Source organism: Alligator mississippiensis, chromosome 2 (assembly GCF_030867095.1).
Source record: "Alligator mississippiensis isolate rAllMis1 chromosome 2, rAllMis1, whole genome shotgun sequence".
In the NCBI taxonomy this organism is placed as follows: Eukaryota; Metazoa; Chordata; order Crocodylia; family Alligatoridae; genus Alligator; species Alligator mississippiensis.
In genome coordinates this window covers 278346940-278364086 of record NC_081825.1, presented here as the reverse complement: position 1 = coordinate 278364086, position 17147 = coordinate 278346940, and the positions used below count along the sequence as shown (strand labels likewise).

The 17147-nt window shown below is 44.4% G+C and overlaps 1 protein-coding gene across 2 annotated transcripts in view; it reads left to right on the top strand.

The window, feature by feature from the left end:
• CLMN (calmin) overlaps positions 1 to 17147 on the top strand; it is a 141608-nt gene that overhangs the window by 97985 nt on the left and 26476 nt on the right. For both annotated transcript variants that reach the window (XM_019481630.2, XM_014596406.3), the window contains exons 2-5: positions 3361 to 3422; positions 7373 to 7468; positions 9445 to 9528; positions 15408 to 15500. In XM_019481630.2, coding sequence (XP_019337175.1) covers positions 3361 to 3422; positions 7373 to 7468; positions 9445 to 9528; positions 15408 to 15500 — 335 coding nt within the window. The remainder of the gene's footprint in view (positions 1 to 3360; positions 3423 to 7372; positions 7469 to 9444; positions 9529 to 15407; positions 15501 to 17147) is intronic.

Sequence of the window (17147 nt, the reverse complement as noted above, 5' to 3'; positions counted from 1 at the left end):
CTTCTTGCCACACACCCACATTACACAGGAGGTTGGGATTGGAGATCCATTTGTTTTAAGATCACCCTGTGCACTGCAGGACAGACTTCTCTCTCCCTAGTGTTGCTGCAACTCTATTGGACCAGACCCTACCCCCTATTGCTAAAATGCAGTCTAGAATAGTGCCGTGATATAAAAGCAGTGTGACTCCTAATGAAGTCGGTTTGCATGATGTGTCTGGCATTGAAGAATCATTGCATGAACAGCCTTTGGAATAGTGCTCCCTCCCTTCTGGCATGGGGAAGGGCCATCCTCCCTGGGTCAAAGAGTCCAGCTCCCTTTTGGCCCTGTGACTCTTTCCTTATTGGCCACCAATGCACCAGCTTCAAGAGAAGGAAATAGTTCACAGCCATATCTGCCCCATAGGTTGGGAGTTAGGGTACTCATAGATTCATAGAGTCATAGATGTAGGGTCAGAAAGGACCTAAGTAGATCTTCAAGTCCGACCCCCTGCCCTGGGCATGAGAGAATACTGGGCTCAAATGACCCCAGCTAGGTAATTGTCAAGCCTCCTCTTAAAGACCCCCAAGGTAGGAGCCAGCACCACTTCTCTTGGAAGTTGGTTCCAGATCCTAGCCGCCCTGACTGTGAAGTAGCACCTCCTGATGTCCAGCCTGAACCTACTCTCAAACAACTTATGGCCGTTATTCCTTGTTACTGCGGGAGATGTTCGGGGGAACAGGGTCTCTCCCATTCCCTGCTGGTCCCCCTGCTAAGTTTATAGATGGTCACCAGGTCCCCTCTCAGGTTCAGGTCCCATAGCCTCTCCTCGTAGGGTCTTCCCTGCTGTCCCCAGATCATGCGAGTGGCCCCCCTCTGGACCCTCTCGATGCTAGCCACATCCCTCCTGAAGTGCGGTGCCCAGAACTGGACGCAGTACTACAACTGCAGCCTGACCAGTGTTGCATAGAGGGGGAGGATCACTTCCTTGGACCTGCTCGAGATGCATCTGTGGATGCATGACAAGGTGCCGTTAGCCTTACTGACTGCATCCTCACATTGTCGGCCCATGTTCATTTTGGAATCGATAATGACTCCAAGATCTCTTTATGCCTCTGTGCTGATGAGAAGGGAGTTCCCCAGCCTGTAGGTATGCTGCTGGTTCTTACTGCCCAAGTGCAGTACCCTGCATTTGTCAGTATTGAATCCCATCCTATTTTCATTTGCCCACCCCTGTAACCTGTCAAGGTCCATCTGTATCCTGTCCCTCCCTTCTAGCATGCCCACCTCACCCCAAATCTTGGTTTCATCAGAGAATTTGAACAGGGTGCTTTTCACCCCCTCCCCCAAGTTGCTAATAAAGAAATTGAACAGTGCGGGCCCAAGGTCTGAGCCCTGGGGGACTCCACTGCCCACATTTCTCCAGGTCTAATATGACCCATCCACCACCACTGGGTGCAGTCCCTCAGCCAATTTGCACCCATCTGACTGTGTAGGCATCAATGTCACAGTCACTTAACTTTTTAATGAGAATGGGGTGAGAGACAATGTCAAAGGCCTTCCTGAAGTCCGGAAAGACTACATCCACCACGACACCTGCGTCCAATGATTTTGTGACCTGATCGTAGAAGGCAACCAGGTTGGTCTGACAGGACCTGCCCCTAATGAACCCATGCTGGTTGCCCCTGATCATCCTCCTCCCTGCTGGTCCTTCCCAGATGTGCTCCTGGATAATCTTCTCAAAGAGCTAGGATCAAAGTAAGACTAACGGGCCTATAGTTGCCCGGGTCCTCCCTCCTCCCTTTTTTGAAAATGTGGACCACATTGGCCTTCTTCCAGTCGTCTGGCACCTGGCCAGAGCACCACGAGTGCTTGTAAAGCTGTGCCAGGGGCCCCTCAATAACCTCTGCCAATTTCCTCAGCACCCTGGGGTGGAGAGCATCTGGACCTGCTGATTTGAACACGTGCAGCCCCTCCAGAAGTTCCCTAACTTGGTCCTCCCTGACCCTACTCTACTAGGACGTATGGATTCAAGCATTCCAGAGCCTGAGAGGGGCGTAGAACTCGGGTCACTTATGTTGTGGGCAGGTGCTCTAACCATTAGGGTATTTACAGAGGAAACTTATGCTGCCTGTATGTAGCTGCCAAGACAAAAGGCCTTGCTATTGCTGTCCCTTATGGCAGGGGGAGGGAGGATTCCTAACAGACAGACACATGTTAGCACAAATATGACCTCCCCATTACAGTAAATGAAGTGCTTCCTGTGTAACTGAGGTGTCTAAGTGCTGCCCAATGAAGTGAATAGGAGAGTGGTGTGACCCTGCTGGGTGAAGTATCATTTGTCTCCAGTGTATTTGCACCCTTTGAAAGGATAAGAAACTATACATCTACGCAGCTGAAATAGGATGCCTCCCTGACTCTCATCATCTACATCATGACAGGAGCTTAACATTTAGGGCTGGGTCTTATCTATTAGATCAGAACCTAAGTTGAATTAAGTGCCTAAGTTCAGTCTTGTTCCATCCCACTTGAGTCCCTGAAAAAACTGCTAACGCAAAAGGTAAGAGAATCATCTTCATTCTCAGTGCCCTTTTGTGACTATATTTTAAGGCTAAAACATCCATGTGTTACAACAGTAAATACATGAATGGATTTTCAGGGACTAGAGCAGAGTGGCATAGAAGCATATCTAAGTGCCTAAGTCCTGCAGCATCCTTAGCCTGACGAAGGGTTTTTGAACCCGAAAGCTTGCTTAATAACTATTCTCTAACCATTTGGGTTGGTCTAATAAAAGATATCAAATTCACCCAAGGAACCTTGTCTGCCTAAGTCCACTTAAGTGTCTAATAGGTGGAATAGAATCTGGCCCTAGATGTCTAATAGGTAATGCAGGATTTAGCTCTTAGTGCTCATCATCAAAAGACCTAATTTTTATTATCATTGCATGTTTATTAATGGGAGAAAATGTGTGGAGAAATTTTGCACTTTTTTTTTTCAAATTGTGCTTGCACATAAATACCTTAGAGTACACTTCATTCTAATTTGCATGCATTTGCAGTTCTTCACCCTGCAGATCGACCTAAGTGGGCAGAACAGCATTTTCCAACTTCAGGGCACCTCTGTGTGTATGCAAGTTTGCCTTCATTATTACTTTGAAGGTTCTGTGTCCAAGGGGTTTTTTAACTTCATTTTAAAAATCAAGATGCAAGTATTTTTTCCAGGCCACAGTTTAAATTACAAGTCAAAGCCAGGAGTCAAACCCAGGACTATTGACTCAGAATCTTGTGTCTTATTTACTGGGCTCTCTTATGGATTTGATTATTAAACTCCTATGAACTTTCTCTCCTCTGAAAATTAAAGCTTCTGTTTTCTTATTTTTAGTGGAAAGAAAAAATGTGCAGAAGAGAACCTTCACCAGGTGGATAAATCTACATTTGGGAAAGGTAAGACAGACAACAAATAGGCTATCTATTTGTAAAAATATTTTTTTTCACACACTTACCCCAAATACCACTGTGCTAACACAGGTATACGCACCCCTCTACTGAAAATGTAGCTCCATGTACATGTCTTGATTTCATATATCATCTGGTATTGTTTATCTGTAAGTGGAAAGAGTTCTAGGACACAGAGTACATGCTCAGGCCTCTATTTTATATGTACCTTTGCCCTACATTCCTTTTGCAACAAAGAGAGATGCTGGATTGATTCTTCATCTAGTATTAGGCTGGTCATAAACAAATGAAGAATTACATTGCTCTAGAACCAGAAACTAGTCCAAGCCAAAGTTACATCTCCATGCTGTGAAAGGAAGATGAAAACTATCTAACTACTGAGATGGAAGAACAGCACAATAAGAAACATGTTTAAATAGCATCAAATTATCCAGAAGTTCAGAATTATTCTGATTTTTAAAGGAATTTATTAAGAAAGTTGAAATGTTTCTTTATTTGAGGAGAAGGGTGTATTTCTGTGTGGGCAAAAGGAGCTGTACTGTTGCTTTGATTTCTTGATTGGCTAACCTAATTTGTTATCTGTTTATGGTTATTTAATGGCAGCCGAGAGTTGCCACATATGCAAGTATGTGACTCAGAGATCTTTCTATGGGTGGCTTTTTTCCCTTTAAATCTAAATAATTAAGACATAAATGTATATAGTATGGTAGTTCAGGACTTTCCAGTAAAAAGAATGAAAGAGGACATTGCCAGCACCATCTTTGAGATGGACTAGAAAACCTAGTAATTTAAGCATCAGGACTAACATAAATAGTTCCCTGAAATGTGATCAAACCCTTTACTTACAGTGCAGGGGAAAAGAGACTATGTGTACACTTATAGTTAGGCTTGCCCTCTAAGCCTATGACCACCATCCAGTTCTATCATTAGCTGGCAGTCTTTCGGAGCTGCGGGCTGGAAGAGCCTGGCTCCAGTCCAATGCGGGCCAGCAGGTTTCAGTGGTACTGAGTTTTGACAGCATTCTGGAGGTGAGGAGTTTTGCCCCTGTCCATGCTGGGGCTGGACAGCTAGGAGCAGTGGGGATGGGAAGCAGGGGTGGGAAGGGGGCCAGGGAAAAGCAACAGTAGTACAGGAGCTGCTTCCAGTCGCTCAGCCCTGGTGCAGCTCTTTGCTGCCTGGTCCCCATGTGGACATGAGCAAAGCCTCCTCTCTAGACACTGCTGAAGCCCTCAGCCACTAACGCACCACAAAAGTCCTCTGGCTCCATTAGCCAGATCTGGTCCATGGCCTGCATATTGCTGACCCCTGGGTTAAACTGTAAACTTCTTCGTTCAACCCAAAGTAGCAGCCCAGCCTGAGCTTGAAAACTGTGAACTGCCAAGCACGAGGTCAATCCTTGCATCACTCACTTCCTAGCTTACCCCCTTTTGCAGTGTGTTTTGGAACTTACACTGTTGTGCAGGCCTGGAGCACAGGAAATCTCCCACTAGCCATTTCATAATTCCCTGCTCCTGACTTCCAGCCCTTTGCACTTCCTCTTTTTACTGCCCATAATAAGAGACAGGCCTGGAAGGAAAGGATGCATAGACTGACTCCTAGAAGGCCTCCACATTGCAAATAAGAAGCTCCTGGAAGCTGTTGGTACAGACTAAAGGGTGGTGTGGATGGAGAAGGGCAGCTCACATGGGCTAGTTGAGAGCAAACTCAAGACATGACTTTAAATATCAGTGTAGACACACTTGGAATTCCCTCTATTTCCTGTTTGTGGGTAGGAAGGATGGGACCTTACAAATGAGACAGTCACTCCTATATTTAGACATTTATAACACCATGGTCTTTTACATAAGTAGGAATGTCTCATTCTCCTATGTCTCTGCTGCTACACCATGCTTTGGATCTGATGCTGCAAATCCAACTCACAATGCTCCTACCCACAGTGTACTCACGAGTAGCTTGAAGTTGAGTGATACTGCTCACATAAGTAAGAAGTACACAGTCTAAAATCTTCCCAGAGGAGAATGTATTATTACTGAAGTGGCAACAAAGAGCTTAATACAGTTCAAGACTCAGAGCTAAAGTATGCCCTGAGAATTCAAATTGAAGGCCCAGTTCTGTCCTGAACAGTTTATGCTATGTGACGTTGTTTTTACCTAGCCACCACAATACCAAGAGAGGTGACTGCATTTCACTGGTGTTGTTGGTATGTGATCTGTAAAATGATTTTAGATGAAAGGCACTAAGTACAATGTAATTGCTGAAGCCCACTGTCCTGCAGTGTCTGTTACTGGAGGGAAGAAGGGGTCTTCTTAATTTTTTCATTGAAATTCAGAATAAGGTTAGCAGTAATGTTTTGACTGTGAGATCTTTGGGAACAATCCACTGTACAAAGTGAGAGTGTGTAATTCCTTTGTGAATCAGACCTGAGCATTTGAAACTAACTGCAATTTGAAATCTGTCAAAAATGCTTGCTGAGCATCTGGCTTCTGAAAAAGTTATTTAATTTACAAAAGGAATTAGATCATGAAAAGGGCTGCAGGGTGCTGTTAATTCTACCATACCAAGCACATGAAGTCTTAGCAACATTAGGAGCACATGGAGTGTTTTCTCTGGATTACTTACAATTTTTTTTTTTTCCCCTGCTGCCACATAGCAAAATGCTCTTTTAACTGAAGGCAATGTCTGCTGCTGCCCCTGTTTGCTGGAATTGTCAAAGTTAAACGTATTTATCTGGATAATGAGAACAGTGCTAAATTACTTCATAGCCATAGGAAGACTTCTTGATATTGGGGAATACCTTCTGAAGGACTGGTCTATTGTTGCTTTCTGCCAGCTCCTCCTCTATCTTTAAAGAAAGAAAAGAAGAACCTCTTCAAGGGCCTTCTCTGATTTAGTGGGTTCTCATTTTCCAAAATGCCAAATATTGTCATGCGCCTGAGATGAACCTGGTTACTTGCAATCTCCATGAGCTGTAGTGGCGGTGCTCTGAGTGCTCAACAGCTGACAAGTTTGAGTGCTTTTTATGTTGGAAGTTATAAAGGAAAATAAATAGAAGATTTTATAATAAAAAGAAATACAATGTTTACTCTTTGGTTGAAAGTGTGTTGTGGCTCTTCAATTAATATTTTTCTCTCTGGGCATCATGGACTATGGTTCTTGGCTGGATAAAAGACTAATCACAAGACTATCCTATTCCAAATTGCCCAAAGCTGTGCTTAATCATATGGGATTGTGCAGACCAACCAAAGAAGTAAAGGAGTGGTCTTTAGGGACAGATAACCCAAGCAGAGGGTAATTTCTGCAGATGGGGGCTGAACTGAGTTGGCTGTGTGCCTCACAGTGAACACATCATCAGACACCTACGTGGACGAAGGAGATGGCTCCCTTTGGAGAGGTTTGCAGAAAAAGGAGAATTGCAGTCTGTGAAATTGCCATTCATTTAAAGCATATTAAAAATCCTTGGAAATAGAATAGCACCAAGGGAAGCTTTACAAAGTAAACCACACTATACTGTCACTGGCCTAGATTGTGGTCCTACCTCTACATGACACAAGAGCAACACCAGTGAGCTTATGCTGGTGTAAGTGAGAGAGAATACTGCTCCCTTCGCTGCCCACACTATCTTTACTTGTTTAGGGCCAAATTTAGAAGTCTATATTTGTGGCTGTGCTCTCATGTAAATCTGGAATAACTCCTTTGACATCACTGTATTTGTTTAAATGAGACCAGAATTTCAGTTTTAACTCTGTCCATACTCAGAAAAAGCTTCCACTTTTGCTAATAAACTTGAAGTTGAGAGAAGTTGCTCTTACAATTCATTCATAAATTCTCCATTTTGTAACATTTCACTCATCTCCTTCAGAAACGGTTGTGATTTACCAAGTGCTGCTGTTAAAAAGTAACTAAGCCCTGTACAGTCAATATTTTTCTTTTCCTCGCAGCGCAATCCTCCTCTGAAAGTGAGAGACCTGTTTGTTGATATTCAGGATGGGAAAATCTTGATGGCTTTATTGGAGGTCCTGTCAGGACAAAAACTGGTATGCATGCAATAGAGAAATACTTCTGTATGGTATCCTCTCTTTGTTTCTTTGAATGTATATGTGAACACAAATATATCTGCATATAAAAAGCCAGATGCTCTCTTTCACAGTACTGTAAAGATAATGGGTTCTTCACCAAACCAGCTATGGTTCGTTCACACTGTAATTTGGCCTTCTATGGTGTGTAGCTGCCATGTGGTTAGGGCCTTAAACTAATGAGGGATCAGCATAAGCTTCTATACCTCAGGGGGTTCACCCAGACTTTCATTTGTTAATATTTGTAATGTGTGTTGAGATTTCCAAATGAAGGGTACTGTAGAAGGGGCAATGTGCTATTCTTGGAAGAGCTGTCATTTTAGGCTACGTACAGACATTATACCTGTAAAGTCCCTTCCAGCCCCTAACAGCTATGAAACTATTGTGCTTTAAGTACACTGAAAGTGCTCGAAAGCCATAACTGAACAGACATTTATGGCTCTTAGAGTGCTTTAAAAATGGTGGATTGCACTCTAAGTTAACCCTCGATGGATGAGGTCTGTGCTATATCCCACTGAAGATTAATTTAGTGCATAATCACTGCCATCCCAGGTGGTAGAGTGCAAGGCTGCACTCTAGCCTCAAGCAGAGCTTGTTTGCTCTGCCCATGCACCAGGCTGACCCTGCCTTCTCCGCTATCACTGACTAGGGGCAGTGGCACCACCTGAGCCCAGCCCCACCACCTCCTTACATCCAGCTGTGAACTGCCCCAGCCCTGCAGCCCAGTCAGGGAGGCCACAGGGACACAGAATCCAGACCCCTTTTCCCCCAGGTTCCCCAGGCTGGCCGGGAGGGCTGCCCAGCCAGGGGGACCACAGGGGAAGGAGTCTGGGGTCTCTTTCCCCACAGCAGCCCCAGCCTTGTGGCATGCTGCTGCCTGGCCAGGGCTGCTGTAGGGACACAGAGCCCAGATCCCTTTCCCCCGCAGCCCCCCTGGCCATGCAGTGGTGCATTGCAGAGCCAGCACTGGCCAGGAGGACTGTCGGGGGGGGGAGGGAGGGAGGGAGGGGGAAGGGGTTTGGGATCTCTCCCCTTTCCAGCTGTTGCTGACAGTTGCCAGCTGGCCAGTTTGGGTTTTATAATCAAGTGAGGAAATTTCCATCTGATGTGGGTTCAAAATCATGAGGTAATTGTCTATCTACTACAGCTTTTGTGTCCCACCATATGTTTGTGTTGACGCTTACTATTCTACGTAGAGATCTGTATCAGTGTGGTTTGGGGAACTCTGGGCAGGTCCCTCCTGCCACCACAGCAAGGGATAGATACCTTTAGGACATGTACACTGGATGGCATGAACAGCTTGTGGTGCAATGCATCTTGGGATGTCCTACTTTACAAATACCTGGGAGGAAAGAGGAATGGCCAAACTGGTTATACCTGAAATTGTAAGGCTTTTTCACAGGGAAAGAATCCAGTGTTAAGCTAGACTTGCAAGGCCAGCATCATGTGGCAGGTTAGATCTATGGCAAAATGATTGAGGTAACAAACTGACAGTTATATTTTGTCTTTCTTACTAATTGAGTCTGACACTTTGCAAACCGTTGAAAAGAAAGTCACCAGTGCATCCAAACTTAAGTGGCCCATTAGGCTAACATAATGAAGGCACATCAGTTTCTATGGCCAACTGAAAACAAAGGAGTGATGTGGCTAATAGCACATCCAGCTGCCTTTAACTACTGATTTACACTGACCTTGACTGGAGGTGGATTTTGGCATGAGTCTGGGGTGATATTTGCTCTCACGCCCTCTGTCTATAATGCATGCTGTAGCTGCTTATCACCATACCCCCTGCTGAAAAAATGTACTGGAAAAAAAAATATATATATATACCCATTATATTTGGTCTCTGTTTTTCTTAGCTATACAAAGTGTATTAAAAACTATTCATCAGCAGCCTGCATTTTAAATCAACATTTTTCTTTGGCTTTGTCTTCTAGATGCATGAATACAAATCCTCCACCCATCGTATTTTTCGGTTGAATAATATAGCCAAATCACTTAAGTTTCTGGAGGACAGTAATGTAAGTAATTTCAACACTTGGTCTCAATTTTTTACTCTTAGTATCTGTCATAAATAAGTGTAGCTTTCTGCACAGCACGTTCATAACAGGAATGCACTACCTGAAAGGAGCTGTGTCTTGGTTTAACTGCGATTCTGAAATTCCACATTAAAATTCAGGAGAATACCTACAGAGGCTAAAAACCAAGGATTACACATTCATTTTACATTATAAAAGTTCAACAGGATTAAAGGATCAGGAGACCAATATTAAAAGAAAATAACATGAAATGCAAGTAATCTTTAGTGAATTGGTTCTCAGTGGTCTGCTTTCAGTTACTTTTAAAGTAGATGACTTTTTCTTTTTCCTTTTGATTAAAAGTACTTTCAGGATCACATGGTATGCATTTATCTGCTAAATTGCAGCAGCAGCTGATCATTAGTCCAAGGCAGGAGAAAATTAAACCTGGAAAAATTAGAGAGGAAACGGATAACTTGCAATCAAATCTTATATAAGGACTCAGCTTTCCTCTCATGCTAGTTTTATACTTGTGCAGCATTGTTGATTTAAGTGGAACTAACAATGACTTACACAATTTTAAGTGAGATTAAAAATCCAGCTCAATATTTTAAATCTTATTGACCTTTTCCAGGATTTTTTTTCTGGAGTTTTGGTTTTATATTACTTGGATTTTGAAAACCTTCTCTGCAGCTCATAAGCACCAACATAGCAGAAGAAAGCAGGAAGCAGTGGTACAAGTCCCAGGCACCCACCCTATCTGCCAGACTCCTTTACACAGCATTTTTTTTTTCAATAGGCAAATTAATATTGTAAGAATAATAAGGATTTACACTTTCTCACTTATCAAAAGGTGGCAGTGCTCTTCCTCTTTTTATACAAATGCTCGGCTGAGGCACTTGGCCCACCCTTATGCCCCACCAGCAGTTACAGCTGCTGACTTTGGCCTGCAACCTGTTGCTACTCAAAGTCCTGCCCAGGGCCGGATTGACCCTTTAGTGGGTCCTAGGCTAATGAATTCATGGGCCCCTACTTAATACTGTATATTTATATTACTTTTTTCACTCAATAATTATAATATGTAAAATGAGCACATTTGGGCCCCTTCTTCACTTAGAGGGCTGTAGGCATGTGCCTAGTTTGCCTGTGCATTACTTTGGAGCTGGTCCTACCAGTTACTTCTTCCTTTCTACCACAACTGTTACTTCCCTTTTGCTTCGGCACATCCTCCCTTGATCTCAGGTCCTGACTTATACCAGTTCTGTTTTCATCTATGCTGAAATGAGATACACTCCTAAATCTGGGGCAGAGTAACTGAGGGCCCAGGCACATAAAAAAACCAAGTGGAGGGCGTTACCACATGCCAGCTACTTCAATTAACTGTCTGTTTGCACAGTCTTGCCACCAGGTAAGTGAAAGCTAACTCACAGAAGCTTAGCCCTCAGGGAAAGAGAGATGGATAAGATGCCATAAGTTAGTTTGTATTTACCATGGGGTAAGAGATGGTTGCAGACAGCTGCAGTAGGTGGAGCAGCTGACATGCAAAAAGCCTCTCCCTCTTTTACCATGTGCCCATATCCAAGGGTGGGATCAAGCTCTGAATACATAAAAATGCATGAGTAGGACGTGCAACAGATTTCATTTGAAAGAAGGAAGTAAATGGAAACAGATTTCTTGTTCTGTCACTACTAACAGTTGCCCCTGTCTCATCCTACCTACAGAAGGCAAAAAAAATTGCCAAACTAATATGTGGTTATTTAAAATCTTTTAAAGTGATAATGTAACAGTGAGTGCCATAATGTTAAAGGAAGAAAGCCTTGACAATCATTGTATATGCAAGAACAGAAACCTGCATGATGGGGTTCTTAAAACAAATAGTTTGTTAAACAGTAAATTCAACTCCCTAACTCTCCTGTGTTGACCTGCATTTCGCTGACCACAGGTTGTGACTAGGTTAAGAAATACAGACATTCCAATTGCATTGTCGTTAGTTCTTATAACAGGAAATCCTGCTAGTTTTAGTGGGGTATGATGTCCATGAGAATTCTGTCTGAATAAGGATCTTGGGATTTGCAGACTGTTTTTGTATCCCTGAATGAAGATGGATCTGGGCTTCGGGTAGGTGTTTAAGCAGGGGAAAAACACAGCAGTTGTAGTAGGCTCCTTTGCTAATGAACCCTGGATATTTCCTCTGTAGGCTTAATCTTTATGGGTGCAGAAAGTGATGGTATCATCTTCCCACAGCTCTGCAAGAAATACTGTAAGACACTTCTGACGACATGACTATACTTAGTCTGCTCCTTGTGCTCTGAAACAACTCTGCAGAGAGGAAGTGAGGGGAAATCCAGTAAGGGAGCCCACAGTAGTGTTGTGCCTGCAGGAGCAACAGTGGGGGTCCAGACTGGGATAAGAAGCAGGAACATAGGCATAAGGCCCAAGTAAATCTCCTAAGACTTGTTGGCTGGGATTTGGATACTGGGGGAGTGAACAAACGTTGTTCTCATTTCCTAATATTGTTTAGGGGGGAGGGGGAAGGGTTATCATCAGGGATCCGGGTTTTCTGTTTCCCACAGAAAAACGGGGAAAAATGCATATTTCCCCTTTTACCCAAGAAAAATGCAGATTTTTCATTTTAACGGAGAAACACACGGATTTTGCACTTTTGCAAAGAGCTCTCTGCAGGCTGCAAGGGGCTGGGGGGAGTGGGAGGAGGGCAGTCAGGAAGGGGGCGCCATGTGCAAGCGGGTGTGGCAGCATAGAGTTGTACCCTGCCCTGCTGTCGGGCAGACAGGGGGTGCCTCACCAGGGTGGCATGGGGCATGCAGCAGAAAGTAGCTTCCCTGCCCAACCCCTCTGCCCTGCCATGCCAGGTCCTGTCTGCTGGGCTATAGAGGCCCCGGGGGAGGGCAGCAGGATGGGAAGCCTGCAGTGGGCAGCTCTCACCCGCCCCTGCCCTCTGCACACATCTGAAGGGCATATCCCCTCCTCTCCCTGGGAACATGCACAGTGGTGCAGAGCCACCCAATCTGCCCAAGCCCACAGTGGCCAGCTCCCCCTACTTCCCTCCATGGGCTCCGCTTGGGGTGTGCCGCCTGCAGGGAAGGGGAAATGGGCTGCGCTCTGCTGCAGCAGCCACAGCCTTCTGCGGGCGGCAGCTAAGGCTCAAGCGCTACTGCAGGGGGCAGAGGGCTGCAGACCCGGGTCCCTGGCCCCGTAGCCCTGGCAGCTGGGGGAGCCCTCCTGCACTGCTGGGGAGGGCAGGAGGCTGTGGGTGGGAGGGCAAGGGGCACCAGCAGGGCCAGGGGGCTTTGGGTGGGGAGTGAGGGGCACAAGCAGGGGTGGGGGGGAGGGGGCTGTGGCTTGGGACCGAGGGGCCTGGACTTGCATTCTGGTGAGAAAAGGGGGCAGGAGAAGCTCTGATTTTGCATGATAAAAAACCCTAAATCAAATACCAAAATATATTTAGAATTTATTTTATTGGAGTAAATGAGGCACTGGTAGGCTTCCAAATTGCTTTAAAATTTTAAATATATCAATAAAACATTGTGTTCAATGGACACACACACACACCTCTCTCTCTCTCTCTCTCTCGCTCACTCTCTATATATGTATGTATGTATATAAAATGGTGTTTCATTTTAATCATGGATTTGGGGTGGTTTTATCAGAGAATTTGCCATTTTTTCATCAGAGAAAACCAGGATCCCTGGTTATCAGGTAGGAGCTGTATCTAAACTAACTGGGGTCTTAATACCCTATGACAGAAAAGTCCATAAAGGGATATCCTTATCCTGAAGTAATATACTGCCCTACATTCCATACTTAAAAATACTGGGAGTATAATAAGGGGTTCATGAATGAACAACTGTACAGTTATAGACAGCAGCCTCACATTAAAAAAATTGTTAACCTTCCCCCAGACACTTCACACCCAAACCCAGTGAAGACCCAACAGCAAACAGCTTTCTTCCCAAGTTGACCCAACCACTGATATCACTAAATTCTACACGTGCTGCTGTCATCACATTCTACACTCACTTTGTTGCCAAGGGTCCTGCTATGTCACAGTCTGTAGCCCAGTTATGTAAGCTAAGGGCAGGTCTAGGTGGATGAAGCACACTCAGACTTTTCACTGAGGAATGCCAAACTGACCATCAAACTTGTGGCTTCATTTCTTGTTTCTGGAAGAGAAGGCGGTGAAAAATCTTTCTGCCCTGTGTTGTCTAGACTGGGATGGATCCACAGATGTAAGCAGTGGTGACAGAATACAGCTGATACTGAAAACAACCCAATGATAAACTCCAGTTGAGAGCTTCCACAGACAAATTGCTGTTAGAGTGCAACAGGCCTAAAAGTTTATCCCAAGCGATCTACTTTGTAGCTATAAAGAAAATCAGAACCTGGAAGTATGACAGCTGGAGGTGTCATCTTACTAGGATTGAAAATGTTTCAGTAAATCATTGGTTAAAGGGCTATTTTAATCTCATTTCAATTTAACTAAACTGGGAGTGAAGGGCAGTGATGAAAGTGTTGGCAAACTGCCTTGGCTGCAAGACCTATAGGTTTATATATTAAACCACAAATGGGGTGGAACCTGTCACAGAGTGCAGTTCTGTAGAGTCAGGGCAGCAGGGCAAAGTATTGTTAAGTGATTCATCATGTATGAAATTTCTGAGTGGTAGATACAGACTGTATATTGGGCTTTAACTCAACCTAAGTGTCATTTGCAATATTGACAACTTCCTTGCTTCCTGCTCCACTCCTTTGCCAACAACAAGCCTGTGTTGTCTAAGGGAATAATATTCTCATGTTATCATATGAAAGAAACCTCAATGTGGGAACTATGGATTGCTTGGTTTGGACAAACCCAGCCTGTGCTAACTGATCTTGTCAGACATAAGTGACAAGTGATTTAAAAAGCCATGAGGGAGAAGGAAAGGGGAAGATAGGGGAAAGGCAGATGCATGTTAAAAGGAAAACTGAGGGTCTGGGAAACTTTATTTTCCTTTGCACAGAAAATGATTTCAGGTCATGTTACCCTCCCCTCAAGTTTAAGCTGTATTTCAGCCCAGCTCTGAACTGTGCAGTGCTCTTGTTCCTCAGAAGAAATGGGAAAGGTGTAATGGGGTATATGCCCGCTCTCTGTGGCTGATAAGTGGCATCAGCATCATCCTGTTCCATGATTGTATGAAGGAAACACCCTTATTAGAGGGAATGAGATACTGAGGAAGGGGAAGAGGAAGTGGTCTCAAGGAAGCAGTGCTGGGCTTATCTGTTTTGATGACTATAGCTATTCCCTGTATAGGGTGGGCTAAAATTCCCTTTTGTCTTTATCGTGAGAGATGGTTTGGCTCTTGGTAGTCCCTGGTTTTGAAATCTAAGGGTGGGCTCAGCTCTGGAATTCATTGTAGTGGCTATATTTATAATCCTCATTCCTTAGTCGGCCTGGCAAGAAATAAGAAGCACAAAAAGAGCAGATTTCCTGCCAACCAGAGAAATGTGCAAAGCAGAAATGGAATGGTGCAAAGCTTCCCAAGCAGTCTTGGAAGGAAGGTGTGAGCTAGGAAAACTATGTTCCATGTGCTTCCTAACTTGTAATCATTTTCCTGGTAATGATTTTAGGTCAGATGCCTCCAAGGAGTGCCTTGAGCAAACTTCAGACTCAGTTTTTTGCTCCCTTTGAGGCAAGTTAAAAATAAACTTAAGCAAACAAGGACAAATTTTATTAGAGAATTTCAGAGTTGTTGGTTGCCTGTGACAGAAGGGTTGTGTATGTGTGCAATTATCTGGATTTGACCTGATGTATTTTCTACATTTACACTGTGTTTCTCATGTAATCCATATTTATACATCCCTTAAGCTTATAACCTACTTTTCTGCAGGTAAAACTGGTTAGCATCGATGCAGCAGAAATAGCGGATGGAAATTCATCTCTGGTACTGGGGCTAATATGGAATATAATCTTGTTCTTTCAGGTAAAACTACTTATACTGTAATACTAAGTGAACTACTCCATGAAATTGGTCAGCTCCAGCAAAATACATAAAGAACAGAAATAATGGAGAATGGGCTTGATCCTGACTTCATCTACCCCATTACAATTATGTAATTCTATTAATTTCAGTGGAGTTACTGTGGTGTAAAGGAAGCTCAGGCCTACATGAATTTCTGATGCTAGCTCAACTAAAATTTCTGCTACTTCTTCCCTTCTAACTGCTTGGGGCTCTAGTCCAAATTCTCTGGGTGTGAATCAACACCAATAGGATTGTGTCCAGGGCTAGGGACAGAAGTTACATGTAAATCAGTTTAATTGATCAGAAACTGGTTTAAACCTGTAACAGAACAGAAGCTCAGTGCACATAAACCAGTTTCAAAATGGCTAAAACTGGTTTAAGATAAACCTGGTTGAATGTAGTATCAGATTTAACTGATTTGCATGAAACCGGTTTATGAAACTTCTGTGCCAGACCCCTTTCTGGTTCAAATTAAAACACAGTCCCCCAGCATCCCAACATGCTTTCTAGCCTTGGGCTGAGCTTTGCTGTGCTGTGTTGTCTTCTCCAGCCGAGAAGGGCTGGGGCGGGGGGAAGGGACTTCTTCCCCCCCACCCAGGCAAACCCTGGCTGGGTCTGGGGCCAAGGAGGGGGGTTAAACCCACCTTCTCCTGAGTACAGAGCTGCCCTACTGCTAAACTTACTGAAACTTACTGTTGACTGCAGCTGTGGACTAGACTACAAATCTCAGAGGTACCTGGAAGCAGGAACAGGAAGAGATGAGCAGCCCTGCAGAGTCCTGCTACTGTGATTCTGGACTGTAAATCCCAGAGACCTTGGAAGCAGTACACAGCCAATGCTGGCTACATGCCAGAGAGGTGTGCTGTAGTGCCCCCTGGCTTCTGGCCTGAGCCACTGCAGGCATCTGGCTGCATTTCCTGAATCAAAAGTAAATGTGTCCAGTTGTTTCTCAATTTAATCTCTGCATTGTAGACTAACCTGCAAAGTCTGAATCGATTCCGCCTCAGGCTTTTTGACTGTCTGTACTTAGCCCAGCTCAACCAGGAGAAGCAGGGTTAAAGGTCTGGGGCTTTTTGGGGCTGGGGAGAGGGAAAGGGAAAGGGAAGGTGATGGGTGTGACACAAAAGGACAGGCCATTTCACCAGAATTCAGGGGAGAATTCAGTCATTCAGAAGGTAGAATTTCACAAGCTTAGGTTTCTGTCTGGGGCCAAACCAGTAGCATAATGGAGTGGTAGGGGCAAATGGGGCAGAAACCCTGGGCATTGCCTTTGTGGAGGGCACAAAAACAGCCACTGCTGATGCCTCCCTGTGTGTTGGCAGCTGCTCTGGCATAGGCCGGCTCTGCTCTGGGCCTAACTATTGTGAGAAGAGCATGATACTGTTGGAGGTGATAAATCTGAACTGTCAGCTTTGTTCCAAACCTGAGTCAGATCTCAATACCATCTTCTCAACCCATTTCTAACCTGTATGTAAAATGAATATGCTGTTTCTTGAAAGAAAGCTTCACTGAAGTCTAATGAATAGAGAGTGCCATTCTCTTGTTTATAGAACTCGGAGGGCAGTGTGATGCTTGCCCTCCATTCCCCAAACAGCTCTGATCACCTCG